An 18,128-nucleotide genomic window follows, 5' to 3' on the forward strand; every position below is an offset into this window, starting at 1 on the left:
TAAATTATTCAAATGTATGCTTTGCAGGGCTGCCATGAAATCACATTTAAAACAATACAAATAATAATGCTGGCTAATTATGAATGGCATATTAATAACTAATTATTGGTGTTATTTAGCATCATGCAAATGAAGCAGTCAACAAATGACAGTGAAATTACCGATTTAAGGAATTTAAAAAAGTCCCCTGTTCAGGAGACTGTATTTTAAAGATAATTTTGTAACAATGTTTTTCATGCTTGTTCAATGAACCACGAACAATTATTGCACATACACCTGTGGAACAGTCCTTAAGACACAAACAGTTTATTGGCGGCAGGCAATTAAGGTCACAGTTACAATAACTTAGGACACTAAAGGGACCTTTGTACTGACTCTGAAAAACACCACAAGAAAGATGTCTAGGGTGCTTGCTGGTGTGAACATGCCATAGGCCTGCTGCAGGGAGGCATGAGGACTACAGATGTGGCCAGAGCAATAAACTGCAATGTCTGTAATGTAAAACGCCTAAGACAGTGCTACAGGGAGACAGGAAGGACAGCGGATCACCCTTGCAGTGGAAAATTACATGTAACCATGTGTCCCCCCAGACATGATTGAGAACAGTCCATGAGGATGAGATGCACTTGCACTTTAGTACTTAAAGCAGCTGGTGGCCACACCAGATACTGACTGTTACTTTTGATATTGACCCTTTTGATAACTCACTTTTCATAACTGACTTTTGATTTTGATATATATATATATATATATGTGTGTGTGTGTGTGTATATATATATATATATATATATATATATATATATATATATATATATATATATATATATATATATATATATATATAAATTTGAAGGGATTTGGTGTTCATGAAAATCCCATAATATGTAAAAATGTGCATATCCTACTTGTGCTTCTGAATGTGTGTAAACATAAGCATAAGACTAACTAATGTAGACCTCGATTGATCAGCTCAAATCATACAATTTACATGGTTTGCTGTAGTTATATTTTATACTGTCAAGTTTAAATAGCTTATTTATTTACATTTACAATATTTAGCAGACAACCCTTATCTAGAGTGACTTAGAGAAGAAGTGCTTTGTAGTATTTATTAAAAACACATCCTCATGCTAGTTCACTAGTTCAGGGACTAAAAATGCTGTACCACTGAGAAAATTTGGTGAAAACCAATCATTTTATATTATAGGCATTAATTAAACAATATAAAAAATAAAGAAAGCGAGCATAAATTAATACAAATAAAAATCATTCAAGTATGACAAAAGAAATGTTGCCATATACAGTAAATGGAGGATGGGCTGGTCTCTTTGCACATAAGCCATAAGCCGTAAAACAAATGCCTCAGCTGACGGTCGAGTTAGCACACACTGAGCTTGTGAGGGAAAGGTTTATAGACCAGTATGACAGGTACAAAAGCTGCCTTATAAATCAGTTCAATTTGCCACATCATCTTCTTTTCATGCTCTGCAGCATGTTACCCGAGACACTTCTAACAATTTAAAAATAGCTTCCCTGCATGATGTGCTTGGTGTGCATGATCATCTGGATACAGTTTAGATATTTTTTCTCCTTTGTTTTCTTGTCAACATTTTTTTTTTCACCTCACTTAATTCATACCTAATTCACCTTTTCTGTAATTTGTTTTCATCTTTTCAGGTGCTGTTTCAGTGTTAAATAACATGTATTGTATTGGCATAGACATGAGTAAATACCTTTGAAAAAGTATTTTTTAATTTTTTTCCTTTCTACCTTTGAAAAAGTATTTTTTGTCATTTACTCATTTCAGCTGTAAGAGCTTTGCCTTTTATGGATTTTTGTGGGTGTCATATGCCATCTGAGTGACTGGTAAGTATGGGTGATTGTTATTCATCAACATACACAAATGACAACAAAATAAAATCAGCATTTCCAAAACATTTGTAAATCCAGTGTAATTTGTTTGTTTGGTTTGGCTTACCCAAACATTTTCATACAATTTATATACATATATCGTTAAATGAGGCCTACTGTGTTTTGCCGCAGTTGACTTCAGGAGACATTCTACATAAAAACGCTTATCTCCATGTGAATCTTGCTGTTGTGTTGTCTAGCGCTGATTATATTGAGAAAGCATTGCCTTTTTAGATGACAACTATGCCAGTTTTGCAAATGAGTTTGGGCTTCTGGTAATATTTCTGATAATATGTTGACGTTAATAAAACAAAAAACTTAAAAGTTGTTAGGATACCACAGAACAGTGAACAATACACTTATACCATTTACCACATTTGTTTATAAAAATCAGCATTATCAGTTGTTTCAATGCTTTTTTCATTTGGATATAACAATATTCAAAGAATAATTGTGGAAAAATAGCTGATTTTGCCATCTATATATAAAAAAAGAAATATTATACTCTCTAAAGCTATCCAGAACCTGACGCTGGCTCAAGCAGTCTGGAAATTGTAGACATCTTATTATGCTTGTTTCATCCAATCTCAGCTCTGATATGCATCATATATATATATATATATATATATATATATATATATATATATATATCTCATTTCTTGAGGGATCCATTCTGCTCAGGCATATGAGGATTAGTGGATTAGTTCATTGGGCCTTAATGTTTATGGGAAGGCTATCACCTTATCTGTCCCAGGATCTGGTCTCAGTGTATCATAGATCTCAGAGACAATTCTTGCACAGCGCCACCTGGCCTTGGAGAAAGTCTCTACATGGACAAAGGCGTCGATGTTTGGTGCTGATCCCAGCGCAGCTGAACAGGAGCACTTCCTTCTGCAGGAAACACTCTCTTCCCTTGACAGCCACAGCCGGAAATAAGTGGTTCATCTCCATTTCCAAAGCCTCACACTGAACATCAATCCTATTTGAAACACATATATTTCATGCATTTAGGGGAAAAAATTCTGATTTGTGTGTAGCCCGTTAGATATGCTCCATATATCTGAAGCTAGGATACAATATTCTTCATATGTTATTGTCTCAGTGGGCCAGGGGTATCACTACACATTATGATGTCTGGGGTTTAGCCAACTACTGCCATATTGTATGTGTTTAAAAATGTCATGAATACAATAGCAACCATAATGCGAACGTCTCATTTTGTAAATATCAGTAAATATTACACACAAGAAAAATAACAGGTACATTGCTGCTACATTCCCCACATCTAATTTCTTTTTATAAGCACATCAAACTTAGGTTGGTGTATATGATAGCTGGCTGCTAGCTGCATAAGGTCTGTGTGGATCATGGTTCAAGCTCACCAGAAAAAGTTGTGCTTGGTCACTTTATGGTTTTCATTTCTTTTGGCTCCAGCTACAGTATGGCAATCAGTACCATTAATAGATTTACATTGGACAGTCTAATCCCACATGATATACATAGGAAGTGTAACACTTCTATCCTTTCCACATGATACTTGGCTGTATCTCATCTGCAGCACAAATGTAACAAAACCTGCTAGAGCATTTTATTTAATGAATATTATTTGAATTGTTTTGCTCTCTTCTCATTCTCACACACTCCTTTTAAAAAATCCTAAATACTATTTTTAAAAATTGAATAATTGGTATTATAATATTTAGTGTAGGTAAATTGTGGCCATGAATGGATGCACATCTTGGTCAGAAACAATACTCAAACGGGCCGTGGCCCAAAGTGTGCCAAGAAAACTTTCCCCACACCATTACGCCACCTCCATCAGCCTGGACTTGACTGACAGATGTGTAACCTGAAGTGGTCTTCTGCTGTTGTAGCCCACCAGCCTTGAGTTTTGACATGTTGTGCATTCTGAAATGCTCTTCTGCTCACCACAATTGTACAGAGTGGTTATGAGAGTTACTGTAGCCTTTCTGTCAGCTCAAACCGGTCTAGCCACTCTGTAGACCCCTCTCATCAATAAGGCATTCTGTCCACAGAACTGCCACTTACTGGATTTTTTTTTCTTTATTGCACCATACTGAGTAACCTCTAGAGACTGCTGTGAGTGAAAATCCCAGGAGATTTTAGAAATACTCAAACCAGTCTGTCTGGCACCAATAATCATACCACAGTCAAAACCACTGAGATCAAATTTTTCCCCATTCTTTTGGTTGATTTGAACATTGCCTGAAGCTGCTGCACCATGTACTGCTGCCACACAATTGGCTGATTAGATAACTGCATGAATGAGAAGGTGTACAGGTGTTATAACCCGCGATATTACGCGTGTATGTTTTGTGTGTTTTTGTGTATTAACTGTATGCAGGTCCGGCTGTTCCAGACTCCAGACCGGGCATTCCTTGGATACTGCTCCATCAGCTTTGTGTGCTGCTTGAGCCCCAAAGATGACGTCATCAATGGGCGACAGTATTTAGCGGCAACAGAAGCCAGCGCTACCAGCTGCGTATTGTCGATGCTCACTTGCTTGTGCTTGTGTTAGTCTGCTCCGTATTTCTATTGTGGTATTTCTGGTTTTTGAAATATGCCTGTCCCGACTCCGAGCTTGATCTGTCCTTTGATGTCTGTTTGCTGCCTAGATTGTATATAGTCATAGTGCTGTATTTTTGTAAAAATCAAAACATTGTATATATTCACCGGTAGTAGGGGTGCGATTGCCATTTATTTTAGGTGTAGGTTTATGTTTCTGTTTTTGGTAAAGGAGTGTAGGGAAGCTAACTGTCTTTTGTCTCTGTTTTTGTTTTAGGTAAGTTAGTTTCCCTTAAACAGTGGCTTTTGTTTGGCCTTGGTCCACCCTGAGGTTTTACCAGTTTATTTGTGGTGTACAACAAATGTACAGTGAGGGAAAAAAGTATTTGATCCCCTGCTGATTTTGTACGTTTGCCCACTGACAAAGAAATGATCAGTCTGTAATTTTAATGGTAGTTGTATTTGAACAGTGAGAGACAGAATAACAACAAAAAAATCCAGAAAAACGCATGTCAAAAATTTTATAAATTAATTTGCATTTTAATGAGGGAAAAAAGTATTTGACCCCCTCTCAATCAGAAAGATTTCTGGCTCCCAGGTGTCTTTTATACAGGTAACGAGCTGAGATTAGGAGCACACTCTTAAAGGGAGTGCTCCTAATATCAGTTTGTTACCTGTATAAAAGACACCTGTCCACAGAAGCAATCAATCAGTCATATTCCAAACTCTCCACCATGGCCAAGACCAAAGAGCTCTCCAAGGATGTCAGGGACAAGACTGTAGACCTACACAAGTCTGGAATGGGCTACAAGACCATTGCCAAGCAGCTTGGTGAGAAGGGGACAACAGTTGGTGCGATTATTCACAAATGGAAGAAGCACAAAAGAACTGTCAGTCTCCCTCGGCCTGGGGCTCCATGCAAGATCTCACCTCGTGGAGTTGCATTGATCATGAGAACAGTGAGGAATCAGCCCAGAACTACACGGGAGGATCTTGTCAATGATCTCAAGGCAGCTGGGACCATAGTCACCAAGAAAACAATTGGTAACACACTACGCCGTGAAGGACTGAAATCCTGCAGCGCGCAAGGTCCGCTGCTCAAGAAAACACATATACATCCCCGTCTGAAGTTTGCCAATGAACATCTGAATGATTCTGAGGACAACTGGGTGAAAGCATTGAGGTCAGATGAGACCAAAATGGAGCTCTTTGGCATCAACTCAACTCGCCGTGTTTGGAGGAGGAGGAATGCTGCCTATGACCCCTGGAACACCATCCCCACCGTCAAACATGGAGGTGGAAACATTATGCTTTGGGGGTGTTTTTCTGCTAAGGGGACAGGACAACTTCACCGCATCAAAGGGAAGATGGACGGGGCCATGTACCGTCAAATCTTGGGTGAAAACCTCCTTCCCTCAGACAGGGCATTGAAAATGGGTCGTGGATGGATATTCCAGCATGACAATGACCCAAAACACATGGCCAAGGCAACAAAGGAGTGGCTCAAGAAGAAGCACATTAAGGTCCTGGAGTGGCCTAGCCAGTCTCCAGACCTTAATCCCATAGAAAATCTGTGGAGAGAGCTGAAGGTTCGAGTTGCCAAACGTCAGCCTCGAAACCTTAATGATTTGGAGAAGATCTGCAAAGAGGAGTGGGACAAAATCCCTCCTGAGATGTGTGCAAACCTGGTGGCCAACTACAAGAAACGTCTGACCTCTGTGATTGCCAACAAGGGTTTTTAAACCAAGTACTAAGTCATGTTTTGCAGAGGGGTCAAATACTTATTTCCCTCATTAAAATGCAAATCAATTTATAACATTTTTGATGTGCGTTTTTCTGGATTTTTTTGTTGTTATTCTGTCTCTCACTGTTCAAATAAATCTACCATTAAAGTTATAGACTGATCATTTCTTTGTCAGTGGGTAAACATACAAAATCAGCAGGGGATCAAATACTTTTTTCCCTCACTGTATATACCCTGTAAATATCACAAAATATCACCCTCTTGAGATTACTCCTGTGTGTCTCAGTCCTGACTACTTCGAACACCATATACTCATTCAGTCTACCTTACATTACCCCATGCCTTTATTTATGCTGCACGACCTAACCTTAAACAGTGTTCCTAATAAATTGCTCAGTCAGTGTATAGAGGCAGGGTTTGTATTCCATTGTATATATTATGGTATTATAATAGACTCATTGACTATCATGTAATAATTCACAAATTATATAACTGACTACAAAGCCCATGAGCAGTACGTATCCAAAAGTTAAGTAAACATTGTTTTAAGGTGCATGTGAGACTCCACCAAGGGATTGTGTTCTCCAGTCCTGTTTGTGGGTTTCATGGAGAGATGCCCAGTATGAGGTGCTGGAGGTAACATTCCTGTTACTTGTAGGATGTTTTCTTGGCACCATCCTATAGACCCAACATGCACCTACCGTCAACACTCATCATCAACTGTGAAGTGGCTGGGTTCTATCCCGGAAATGAGTAATGCTCTCTTCAGGTAAGGGGAGAGATCTTGTCCCTGGTGGAGGAAGTTTAAGTTGGGATCTTAAGTTGGGATATTATTTACAAGTGATGGAAAAAATGGTCTGAGACTGACAAACAGATCAGGTCAGCAGGGTTATAGATGGTGTAACGGTCTGTGGTGGTAAAGTGGTGTGCAACGGCCAAATTAGTGTTACCTTTAGGCAAAGCATAGGAAATCAATCCAAAGGAATTCAGCTGGAACATAGCAATTTTCTATTTTGGTTTCATCGGACCTAGCTCTATTTTGGTTTCATCTGACCATAGAACCCGATCCCATTTGAAGTTCCAGTAGTGTCTGGCAACCTGAAGATGCTTGAGTTTGTTTTTGGATGAAAGTAGAGGATTTTTTCTTGAAACCCTTCCAAACAACTATCAGTATTATTATAATAAATTTTAAACTGAGAAATCATTATAAGTTGCATTTTCAGTTGAATTTGGGGGAACTACTTGAAGCATGCTTTGTGTTGAACTATTTCAATTGCTTTTGTTCATTTCAAACAGCTGAAAGTCTGTAGATTTTGACAATAAACCTGATTTGCAATGGGGGTTAAATAATTATGATTGCAACTGTATATTCCTTGGTTTTATCCATTGTTATGAATGACTAAGGGAATTTGGCCTATCTGTCACCTCATATTTATATCCCTATGAAACAGGAAGTCATGGTTGAACAATTTCCTGTTCCTAGTCACCCAGGTGTATTAAATTAGTTTTTTTAAAATATCAATTGGAATATAATTCAAATATATTTTTCTCATGAGAGTTCATAGGGGTGCCAATAATTGTTGCACACCTATATTTAACAAAGATTTTTTTTTATAAACCTGTGTTGTGTTTGATATCCATGAGAGCAGAGTATTTTTGTGAATTTGTTAACAAAAGAGCAAAAGGTTAAACAATAAAGACAAATTTCACAGCCTTCTTTACTCAAAAATTACCTAGGGTGCCAATATTAGTGGAGTGCACTGTAACTATACTTCTGTGACTGCATACTGTGTTTTCAAGTGGGTGAGCATTGTTGTCCATGATGCTGAGCCACTTCGTTAAGCAAGTCTGGCTGCATACGTTTCCTGATCCCTTTATGTTTCTTTTGATATAACCTTCCTGAGAACATAACTGCTTATTCTACTCTGACCTTGTACAGAGCCTTAGATTTGCCTACCTAGTCCAGTTTATGTTCAGGTACTTTTACTGCTGTATCACCTTATGCTGGAACCCTTCTGTGGGTGATACACTCCACAACTGCAGTTATCTAAGAACTTTTTGGTGGAAGCTCTGAGTTGTATCTGAGGTTCGAGTTGTAGAAGGTAAATAAGAAATGATTGAGGACAGTATCATGCAGTGCCCCTGTCTCACTCACCACAGTATCTGACACACCTATAAACTTTGCATCTAAGGTTACGAAGGAACAAAAATCAGGGTATAAGAGAAAATGTTATGAACAGTTCCACTATCTTAAAGTAGCCAATCACAATGTTTTGTGTAGTTAGATTAAACCATGTGAGGTAGATAGTTACATTAGATAGCTAGCAAAATAGCTGGCTAGCATTTCAAGTCTCTCTCAACTCACTTCAATGACTACAATGTGCAGTCAATGTGTAATTGAGTTTACAGAAGAAAATTTAAATAGAATGTGTTAATTTTCTATTTTCATCTTGACTGCTTTCTCATGGTTAGGGTCTTACTGGGTTTGAAGCCTCTTCAGCAAACACTAAGCTTAAGACAAGCAGACACCATGGATGGCACACCTGTCCACTGCATGGCATAATGCGCTCATTCACTCACTTATGCCTGTTTAAAATAGAGAACCACATGTAAACAGTAATTGGAGCTCAGTGGTGCACCTTGGGCCATGGATCTGTAAGGCACCTACCTGCTGCACCACAGCACCACCCAATTTAGATATTATGCATAAATAATTGCTGTGCTGTTGTGTTGTCTTGGATAGAGCAAACAAGTGAAGCTTCTGCTGTCTCTGGTCCTGTCTACTTTCGTTTCATAATGACATTCATATTATTGAACAACTTATTTAAAAAAAAAAAAAACTTATTTTCCTTAAAATCCTCACCCATTGAAGGCCTCCATATTGTTAATGAAAGGGAAGAAGGCAGGCTCACAGATGAGGCCAGCATCCTGGCATGTCTTCACACATGATGAGGCCTCAGGACTGAGGAGCAGCCTCAGGGCACTGAGAGGGGGCCAAGATACTGGAGCACTGATGTTTGAGGCCCATTCCACACCTGTGGAGTTGGGCATGAGGACAAAAGGGTTCGGTGGATTCCCCGGCCACAGTTTGGACTCATTGGCTGATGGAAAGGGGCTACTGATGCGACAGAAGTCCTTTATATGGGTAAAAAAAATTCACAGCACAAAAATTATGTCATTAATTAGTTCATGCTAAACTAATTAGCTTGTGTGTGTGTGTGCGCACAGAAACAGAAAGCATACCTGATGCTGGATGTAAGCATTCAGTCTTTCTAGCATTCCTTCGGAGGTGTATTCATAAGGCAAAAGGGGCTCTACCTGTGTATACATACAGAGACACAAACACCACTGATGTAATCAATATCCATAATCAGAAACATGCAGTCATGTGAAAAAATAAGTACACCCCATGGACATATTTGGACAATCAAACATTTGATCATCTTCGAAACAGTGCCTGTTAATAAACTTGACATACCTGAATAAAACCACAAGGAAAAATATATATTTTTAATCGTCTATTCAACAGAAATATCAATGAAATCAATACATGTGATATTCTTCTGTGGAAAAAGTAAGTACACTCTTGGCCTCAGAAGCTAGCGTTGCCCCTTTAGCAGAAATAATTTCTTGTAGGGTTAATATATGCATAATTGTCCACCAGTCTCTGACATCGGCTTGCTGGAATTTTTGACCACTCTTCCATGCAATATTCTTTCAGTTGCAAGATGTCTGAGGGTTTTCTTACATGTACTGCCCCTACAACATTTCAACGGGATTCAAATCCAGGGTTTGACTAGGTCATTCAATAACCCTCAATTTCTTCTTTTTGAGCCATTCCTTGGTGGATTTGCTAGTGTGCTTAGGATCATTATCCTGCTGAAAGGTCCACTTTCAATTCACCTTCAACTTTTGGACAGATGGCCGCACATTATCTTCAAGCACTTTTTGATATGATGCAGAATTCATATTTGAATCAATGAATGCAAGCTGTCCAGACCCTGAGGCAGGGAAGCAACCCTAAACCATAACGTTTCCACCGCTGTGCTTCACAGTTGGTATGAGGTGCTTCCCCTGAAAAGCTGTCTTTGGTCTGCACCAAACATGTCTGCTGTTACTGTGCCTCTATCTTTGATTTGTCTGTCCAGAGCACATTATTTCAAAAGGCCTGGTCTTTGCCTATATGGTCATTGACAAATTGTAGTCTTGCTCTAATGTTATTTTTAGACAACAAAGGCTTTTTCCTGGCACGCCTCCAATGCAGATCATATTTGTAGAATCTCTTTCTGAATGCAGAAGCATGCACTTTGACACCAACAGTTGCAAGACTTACTAGCAGATCCTGTGTTGAAATCTGGGGAGCTTGGAGACTTCTTTTTGCATCAGACAAGTGCTCTTGATCTGAATTTGCTGGGACAGCCAGCTCTAGACAAGTTGGCAATTGTTTGAAATCTGCACCATTTGTAGATTATTTTTCTTACAGTGGAATGATGTATTTCAAATAATTTGGAGATCTTTTAAAATCCCTCTCGTAGGCATCCGCAACCTTTTTTCTGAAGGCCTTATAGAACTCTTTAGATCTTGGCATGATGACACCACACACCTCAATAGCAAAGGGAACACCAGACACTAGATGCGAGTGGTTTAAATAAGACAGGTTCCACATGCACTCCCTAAGCTGGTTCTAACCCAATTTCACTGGCACCCAATTTTGAACACTTGATTCTTATTTTATGGATTCGAAGGTTTAATAAATGTAGAGATGTACTTACATTTTCAATGTGACTGATCAGTTTTTTTGTTAATTTAAATTGTGAAAATTACCATAAAGTGGCAATGTTATGCCATTTGATAGTGTATCACCTTTATTAATAGACACTGCTTCATAGAGGACCAAATGTTTGCTTGTCCAAATATAAAAAAAAAATTACATCCATGGAGTGTACTTATTTTTTCACATGACTGTATTTTTGCATGTTACTGAAAAAAACCCAGTGCATCTGATGCAATGCAGAAACAACAATTAATTGTAATAGTCACAATGTAAACCTCATTGGTTAAAGTATTTCACAAAGTTACCTTCATTGTTAGGGCAGTGTGGGCTGGGGATTGCCACAGAGCAAAAACTGATTTCAGTTCTCAAAAATATTTTATGTACAGATTTAAGCATAATTTTCTCCTCATTCTCATATTTATTTTTATGTTAATACTAACTATAACATTGTCATTGTCTTAAAGAATAAGCTGGTTGCCAGCCAGAATGACATTTGCAGATTTCTGAAATGCTCTTTATTTGCTTCTCAACCATTGTAGACCATTGTGTTGGGCTGTCTACGTGCACCGAAGTTATCCTTCAGAGGCAAGGATCGATTGATTGTGTTTGCTGCTTATGGGGGAGATGGATCAAGCACTACAGAAGTGATTAATGCTACTGGCTTTTCTCCAGCAGGACAATATGTGGAGCGTGGTCACCTAGTATTAGCATTGGTTGGAAGCCAGGTGAACCCAGAAGGACCTATAATTCAAGCAGAGCAAACAAATATTTACTGTGCTAATGGTGCAGTATCCCGTAGTGGAGATTCTGGGAGTCCCTGGTGAGCCAAGATTGTGCATCACTGGATTGCCAAAGGCAGAGCACAGCAATAGTTATGTTCCCGTTCTTCTAAGATCGTTGTTAATGAACAGTTTAACCCTTTAACAGTGGGCTCAATCAAGTGGTTATCACTGTAATTCCAATATACTGTACAGTGTTCATAAACTTGTCTCCAACTCTAACTCCAAGGGATTCCAATGAATCTTTTTGACAAAACAGGTTCACAACGGGATTCCTTAGTTTTTTGAAATATAGCTTTAAATTCAGTATGAAAACTGGACATTGATATCACCAGCACTACTCTTCATTCATAAGTTACACAGCTAAAATGTCAAAAGTTAGTAAAAATATAAAACATATGCCTTGCCTTTAAAATGTTCTCAACATTTTGACAGTATAATATTACACTCATGCCCCTGTATTTATGTACTAGTATGTATTACATTTACTGTACATGTGACTGTTAAAACGTGTTACGTTGTGGTCACTAAATCATTAAATTGAACTGAATTAGCAGGAGCTCACTGCCTGCTATCAGTTAGCTGTGAGCTAGATTTATCAGCAATTTCACAAACAAGATCAAGATAACTTGTTTTACAATGATGAACACAAATTATTATACTTAGAAAATATATCAATAAACAAGAAACCCGCACACATGAACCACAGTCCTTTAGGATTTATTTGCCATATTTAACAAAAGAGAAAAAGTGACAAACTAGGCAAGGTCCGAAACTGAGTGGCTATGTGATAAACTTCTGTGAGCTTTTTACTAAATTATGTAGAATAAAGTTTCCAACTACGTGTGTATGATATGTATTAGATTTTATTTTGCTGTATTTGTCTCTTTTTTGTTTTTTATAGAAGGTAAATCTCTTATAAAAGTTGATAGTCTTATAGAAGGTGATAGTCATGGTCTCATCCTGTCTAGTGTGTGTGGGAGACTAAATAACTAAAAAACATTTTATTGTAATTTCATACTGTAGCTAAGCACTTGGAAAAGCTTACAATCAATATTCATTAAATTTGTAGCTGTAAAACTAAAACCATACTACTGGTCTACTGTACTCAATAAGCACTTCTACTGTTACCTTAAATGGGCAACTAACCGGCCTGTAGGCATCCATAATTCCTAAGCTACAGAGTGAATTTGAAAAAACACAATGAAATTCTGTTGAATGTGATCAAATTAATAAGAATTAACAAAAATAATTTAGTATTTCACTGTTTTAAGTAAATTTCAGCTCACCTTAGCTTTCAGGATTTCCTCAATAGTCGCCTCAATTTCCTCTGTATTGTTATAGTCCACAGTGATGACGTGTGGTCTGCCAATGTACTGTTCAGTGTAGGGGTGTTGAGAAGACACCTGATTAAAGAGACAAAAATCGCATAGGATTACCACAACATAAATGTACACTATGGGTTAGTAAGTGTGTATGGGAGTGTAATGTTATCTCCATCCATCCTGTACCGCTTATCCTTACTGGGTTGTGGGGACATCCCAGGGTTGCAGGGGACACCCTGGATGGGGTACCAATCCATCGCAGACTCACACATTCATTCATATACTATGGACAATTTTGGACATGCCAATCAGCCTACAATGCATGTCTTTGAACTGGGCGAGGAAACCAGAGTGCCTGGAGGAAACCCCCAAAGCACAGGGAGAACACGTAAGCTTCGCACACACCGGGCCGTGGCAGGAATCAACCCCTCCACCCTGGAGGTGTGAGGCAAACACACTAACCACTAAGCCACCATTCCCCGTGATTAACATTACTCTATATTAAAGGGTGTCTGCAAATATAGTCTAATTACATAGGATAATGTTGAATTTACCCTTACATGCTACCGTTAAACTCTGTGTAACTTCACGCCTAATTATAGGCCTGCCGTGGTCAGGTGATGTGGCATTTTGCGTGTCACATGACTATAAAACGGTGCCTGTAAACCACGTCAGCAGCTTTCGTTGTCTTCAGCAAAGCCTCATGTTGGTTGTCTGTGTGAACATTCCTAAAACTATTCACTTCTCTCTATTTTCAATATATATATTCTTCTGTTGCTATCCTGTGCAAACAGAATGAGCCATAGAGAGTGAGCCATAGAAAGTGTGTTACTCCCTGCTCTCGTTTTAGCGAGATGAACACATTTTTAAGTATATCGGAGTGGAGCTTGATACGGCAGCCCTTGTGGGGGCTGACTGCGCTCGTTGTGAATGCTTCATAATGAAGCGGCTCCGCTCCCGACTCTCTCGCTTCTCAGCCAAAGCAACATGGGTTTCGGAACCACAGGACTCTGGCCGGCCATTGTCGAGGCAGCCAGCCAGCTCAGATCCTGGGGGATCTGGAGGGGGAACCAGAGACGAGCACTGCTCTATCTCTCGCTCTTTCCTCCGGATCCAACTCTCCGCTTCTGGGTTTGGGAGCTCACAAAGCGACTTCTCCCTCCAGTATGGCGAGTCAACCCACCCTCTCTGACTAGCCAGAAAGGGGAGCCAGTGTATCATTTTTATGGGAGTGGAGCATGCTGCAGCAGCCCTCAAGGGGGTTGACTGCACTCATTGTTAAGAAAGAAAAAGAAAGAAAAAAAAAAAGACACAATGAAGCGGCTACACTCTCAGCTCTCTCACTTCTCAGCTGAAGGGCAATGGGTTTCAGGACCTGAGGTCTCTGGGCCAGCTGCTGTCAAGACAGCCGGCTGGCTGGGACCTGTGAGTCCTGCATGGATCTGGAGGACGAGGAAATGAGCGCTGCTCTATCTCTTGCTCTTCCTCCGGATCCGACCCTCCGGTACCGGGTTTTGGAGCTTGTGAAGCGATTTCTTCCTCTGTCGTGGAGAGTAAACCCACCCTCTCTGACTCTGAGGAGCCAGAGGGGGGAGACAGTGAGAAGGAGAGCACTCCCTCACACCGTTGAAAACTCCCCTTTTTTTCCCTAGAGAGTGCACTGAAGTGCACATGAAGTGCACTTCTGGGGAAAGCTGTGTTTATAACCCCATAACATCATATTATTCGGCTATCATGGGGGATAAACAGTACGTTTATTTTGCTATGCTCTGATAACTTGGAGGTGTCTCTCATTTCTAGCCTCAGGTCACACTCTAGGGGCATCTCTTTATCACAAGACAGTAATGTCAGATGTGGCTCTGGAACGTCTCTGGAGCAGCCCTCATTTAGTGTGGCATATAAATCGCCTATAATGTGGGATGCTCTCCTAGCACAGAAATTCTTCTCCTCAGTTGAGAGGTCACCATTTGTTAATTATGACAGACAATACAGCGGTGGTCTCATATATCAACCACCAGGGAGGGTTACGTTTGGCAGGCTCAACTATTTCTTCTCTGGCGGAGGGAAGTTTTGTCAGTCAGTGTAATGTGTTGGCAGACATCCTGTCGAGGCAGAGGCTGAGGCCCTCTACTGTCACTGCCAAGCAGACCAGGCTTTATCTAAAGGGTACCCTTAAAGGATGTGTGTGCTGCGGAGGGGTGGTCTACGCCGCACACATTCATTAATTATTATAATATGAAATTCATTGCATATGAATTATTATAATTATTAATAATTCAATTGGTCTTGCAGTGACCCTCAGGCCCAGACCTTTTTAGACAGGCCATACCCTCAGTATGATAGAGTGGGTATACTCGTTCCTACAGCTTGAAGCTCACGCTACGTTGAGTTTCCTTTGAAAGGGAACCCTATTCCCTGAGAACAGTTTGTAGCTTTGTCATACTGGGGTATGCCTGTAAATTGCATCTTCACTTCAGGCAAAGAGAAGCTGATGACATGGTTTACAGGTACCATTTTATAGTCACACGACGTGCAAAACGCCACGTCATCTGACTACGGCAGGCCTGTAAATAAGCGTGATTTTACACAGACTTCAGATACTGTTTGCACGCGATGGCGCTTCCCACATCGTGAACATGCGTAACCCAGACGTTTTCTCAGTAAAATTACAAGCTGTGTTTTTATTTTTATTTTTGAGAGAGAGAGAGTGTTTTGATGCTTGATTTTGCTGCGGCTTTTTTCAAACTTTGTGATGCAACTTGTGGAGTTTTTTGCACTTTTTTGTAGAACACCATTTGAATTGGCGAAATTGCAATTGCGGAAAATAGTTCTGCACAGTCTTTCGCAGTAATGTTTCTTGGTAAATAAGACTGCTGAAATTCTGCTGTAATTTTTAAACATTGCTGAAATTACTTGATTTTGCATTAATTTCTACAATCCAATCGCAAACTCCTGGAGGGGCTGTATAACAGAAGTGAGAACAGACATTAACTTGCCTCTTAGACATTCCACAATATTAAATCTAACAATAAACTGTTAAAATGCACAATGTTTCATACATTAATAAACTAAGCACTGTAATTGTTGACAAATTGCTGTGTTATAAGTGGTACATTCCTTATAAGTAAGGAATAACATACAACAGACCATGCTATTATACAAAAATAATGCACACTCAGGGCGCATCACTCCCCCCAGGTGTGCATTATTTTCATATAACATGGTCTGTTGTGTGTAATTCCGTACATATTTTACCAGAAAACACCTAGGTAAAACACATAAAACACATCAAATTTAGGATATACTTCATAATACATATTAAAAATTTAAGACAATTAACTTACTAAGGCTTAAATAAAAGGATTTTAAATGGCTACTATTTAACAGGAATATTGTGCTTGTAATCAGGTTACATTAGTAATCAGATGCTTGACTGAAGGTAGGGCTGCACAATTAATCGGATATCGATCGTGATTACGATTTTGACTGCCCACGATTAAATGAACATGATCGACTGCGATATTGATGTTTAAAGTTCGTCCTCCGCTCATAGAAAACTCCGCTGTTTTCTCCACTCAAATCAAGCGCTTGCTACACTTACAGCCAATCACATAGAGCGGCGCAGGGCTGACGTCATTTTGTAGTGCCAAAACCCGGAAATGGGGTTAGCGTTTTAGCGCTCGGGCTGCCAATTTCTCTGCGAGCTCCAGCGCTTGCACGAGGGGAAATCATGACACTAGCTAGCACAATGCTAAATGGCACTACAGAGGTTGTCGGGGACATTAAACATCATCACGCCGAACGGGAAAAAACTTTACAGATAAACTCAAGGCTCTACAGTGCGACCATTTCACTCGCATTTGCAACTGAAGTACTTTGTGTGACTGTGACTAAATATTTATTCGCACCGGTGCAAGTAACCTGTTCGAAGTTGTATAATACAATCGGAATAAAAACTACAGGAAGTCCAAAATGCATCTACACCGCGCAACAGTTACTTTCACACAAAAAAAAAACACTAAGGTTCAATTGTGCTCCTAAATTTTTATAATCTCCTAAAAGAAATTGTCTTGCGTCTCTCCTCCTGTGAACACTGTTATTGCCTTTTCTCCATATGCCTGAATTGTTTTCATTTAGTTACATATTGTTATATTTTATGCATATTTTCATTTGGTTGATGGCATTTTTACTTATCCTATATTTTTTTTGGTACAATTTTATTTATATTTTGCTTCTACGAGATGATGCACTTTAAGGATCAGTCTAATTTGATGCAAAGATTTGTACATTAGCAGGAATGTAGCAAAACATGGAGGTGAAAGCAGCGGTCTGTTTATTTAAATGTGAAAGTACAATAAAAATATGTTGTCCCTAAAATCATTGAATAATTATGATAAATAATCGAGATCTCAATATTGAAAAACATTATCGGGATTATCATTTTGGCCATAATTGTGCAGCCCTAACTGGAGGTCATCTGATTTTTCAGATTCAGTTCCGGGGATCATGAAAATATATAATGTTTTCTACTGTAGCTTTGCTTAAGTCTAAAGTTGCCAACAAGCTAGAAACCCAAGTATTTACACCCAATATGAACAAAATCCTAATAGCATCAAATTATACTTGATTTTTTTCTTACAAGTGTCATGAATTCAGGTTGGGGTTCTTCTGAATCTGATTTAACTCTAGCCAATCTTTGGTGGACTCTCAGGACTCACCTCTCTGGACATGGGCTTCCCTCTGAAGAACTCATTGTTGAGAGAGCTACGGGGTGGATGAAATTTGGGCTGAAGGAAAATGCAGCCATTGGCTATGGCCTCCAAAGGGGCAGGACCTTCATAAGGAAAACCAAATCCCACAAAAAGCTGAAAAAAGAAAGACAGAAATGATCTTGAGTAAATTTGTGTATTTATACTCTTGTCAACTGTTTGTGTGAAGAAATGTATTCATGTATCTAAGCTGTGGTTCATTTTTACCCATGTTCCTTGAGTCATGTTTCTGTTCTCTATGTGGTAACCTTTATTATGAAACTACCTGCTGTACATTAGCTGTATTGGGCTATGATCTGA

The 18,128-nt window shown here is 39.3% G+C and overlaps 1 protein-coding gene across 1 annotated transcript in view; it reads right to left on the minus strand.

Moving 5' to 3' along the window:
• Positions 1 to 8,206: 8,206 nt before the first annotated feature.
• Positions 8,207 to 18,128, minus strand: part of LOC128617545 (alpha-1,6-mannosylglycoprotein 6-beta-N-acetylglucosaminyltransferase B) — a 50,350-nt gene continuing 40,428 nt past the window's right edge. Inside the window, exons 7-10 of the mRNA XM_053640707.1 lie at positions 17,778 to 17,924; positions 13,024 to 13,140; positions 9,425 to 9,499; positions 8,207 to 9,316 (exon numbers count right to left, since the gene is read on the minus strand). Coding sequence (XP_053496682.1) covers positions 9,041 to 9,316; positions 9,425 to 9,499; positions 13,024 to 13,140; positions 17,778 to 17,924 — 615 coding nt within the window. The 3' untranslated portion in view covers positions 8,207 to 9,040. The remainder of the gene's footprint in view (positions 9,317 to 9,424; positions 9,500 to 13,023; positions 13,141 to 17,777; positions 17,925 to 18,128) is intronic.

Source organism: Ictalurus furcatus, chromosome 2, assembly GCF_023375685.1.
Source record: "Ictalurus furcatus strain D&B chromosome 2, Billie_1.0, whole genome shotgun sequence".
NCBI classification, from domain to species: domain Eukaryota; kingdom Metazoa; phylum Chordata; class Actinopteri; order Siluriformes; family Ictaluridae; genus Ictalurus; species Ictalurus furcatus.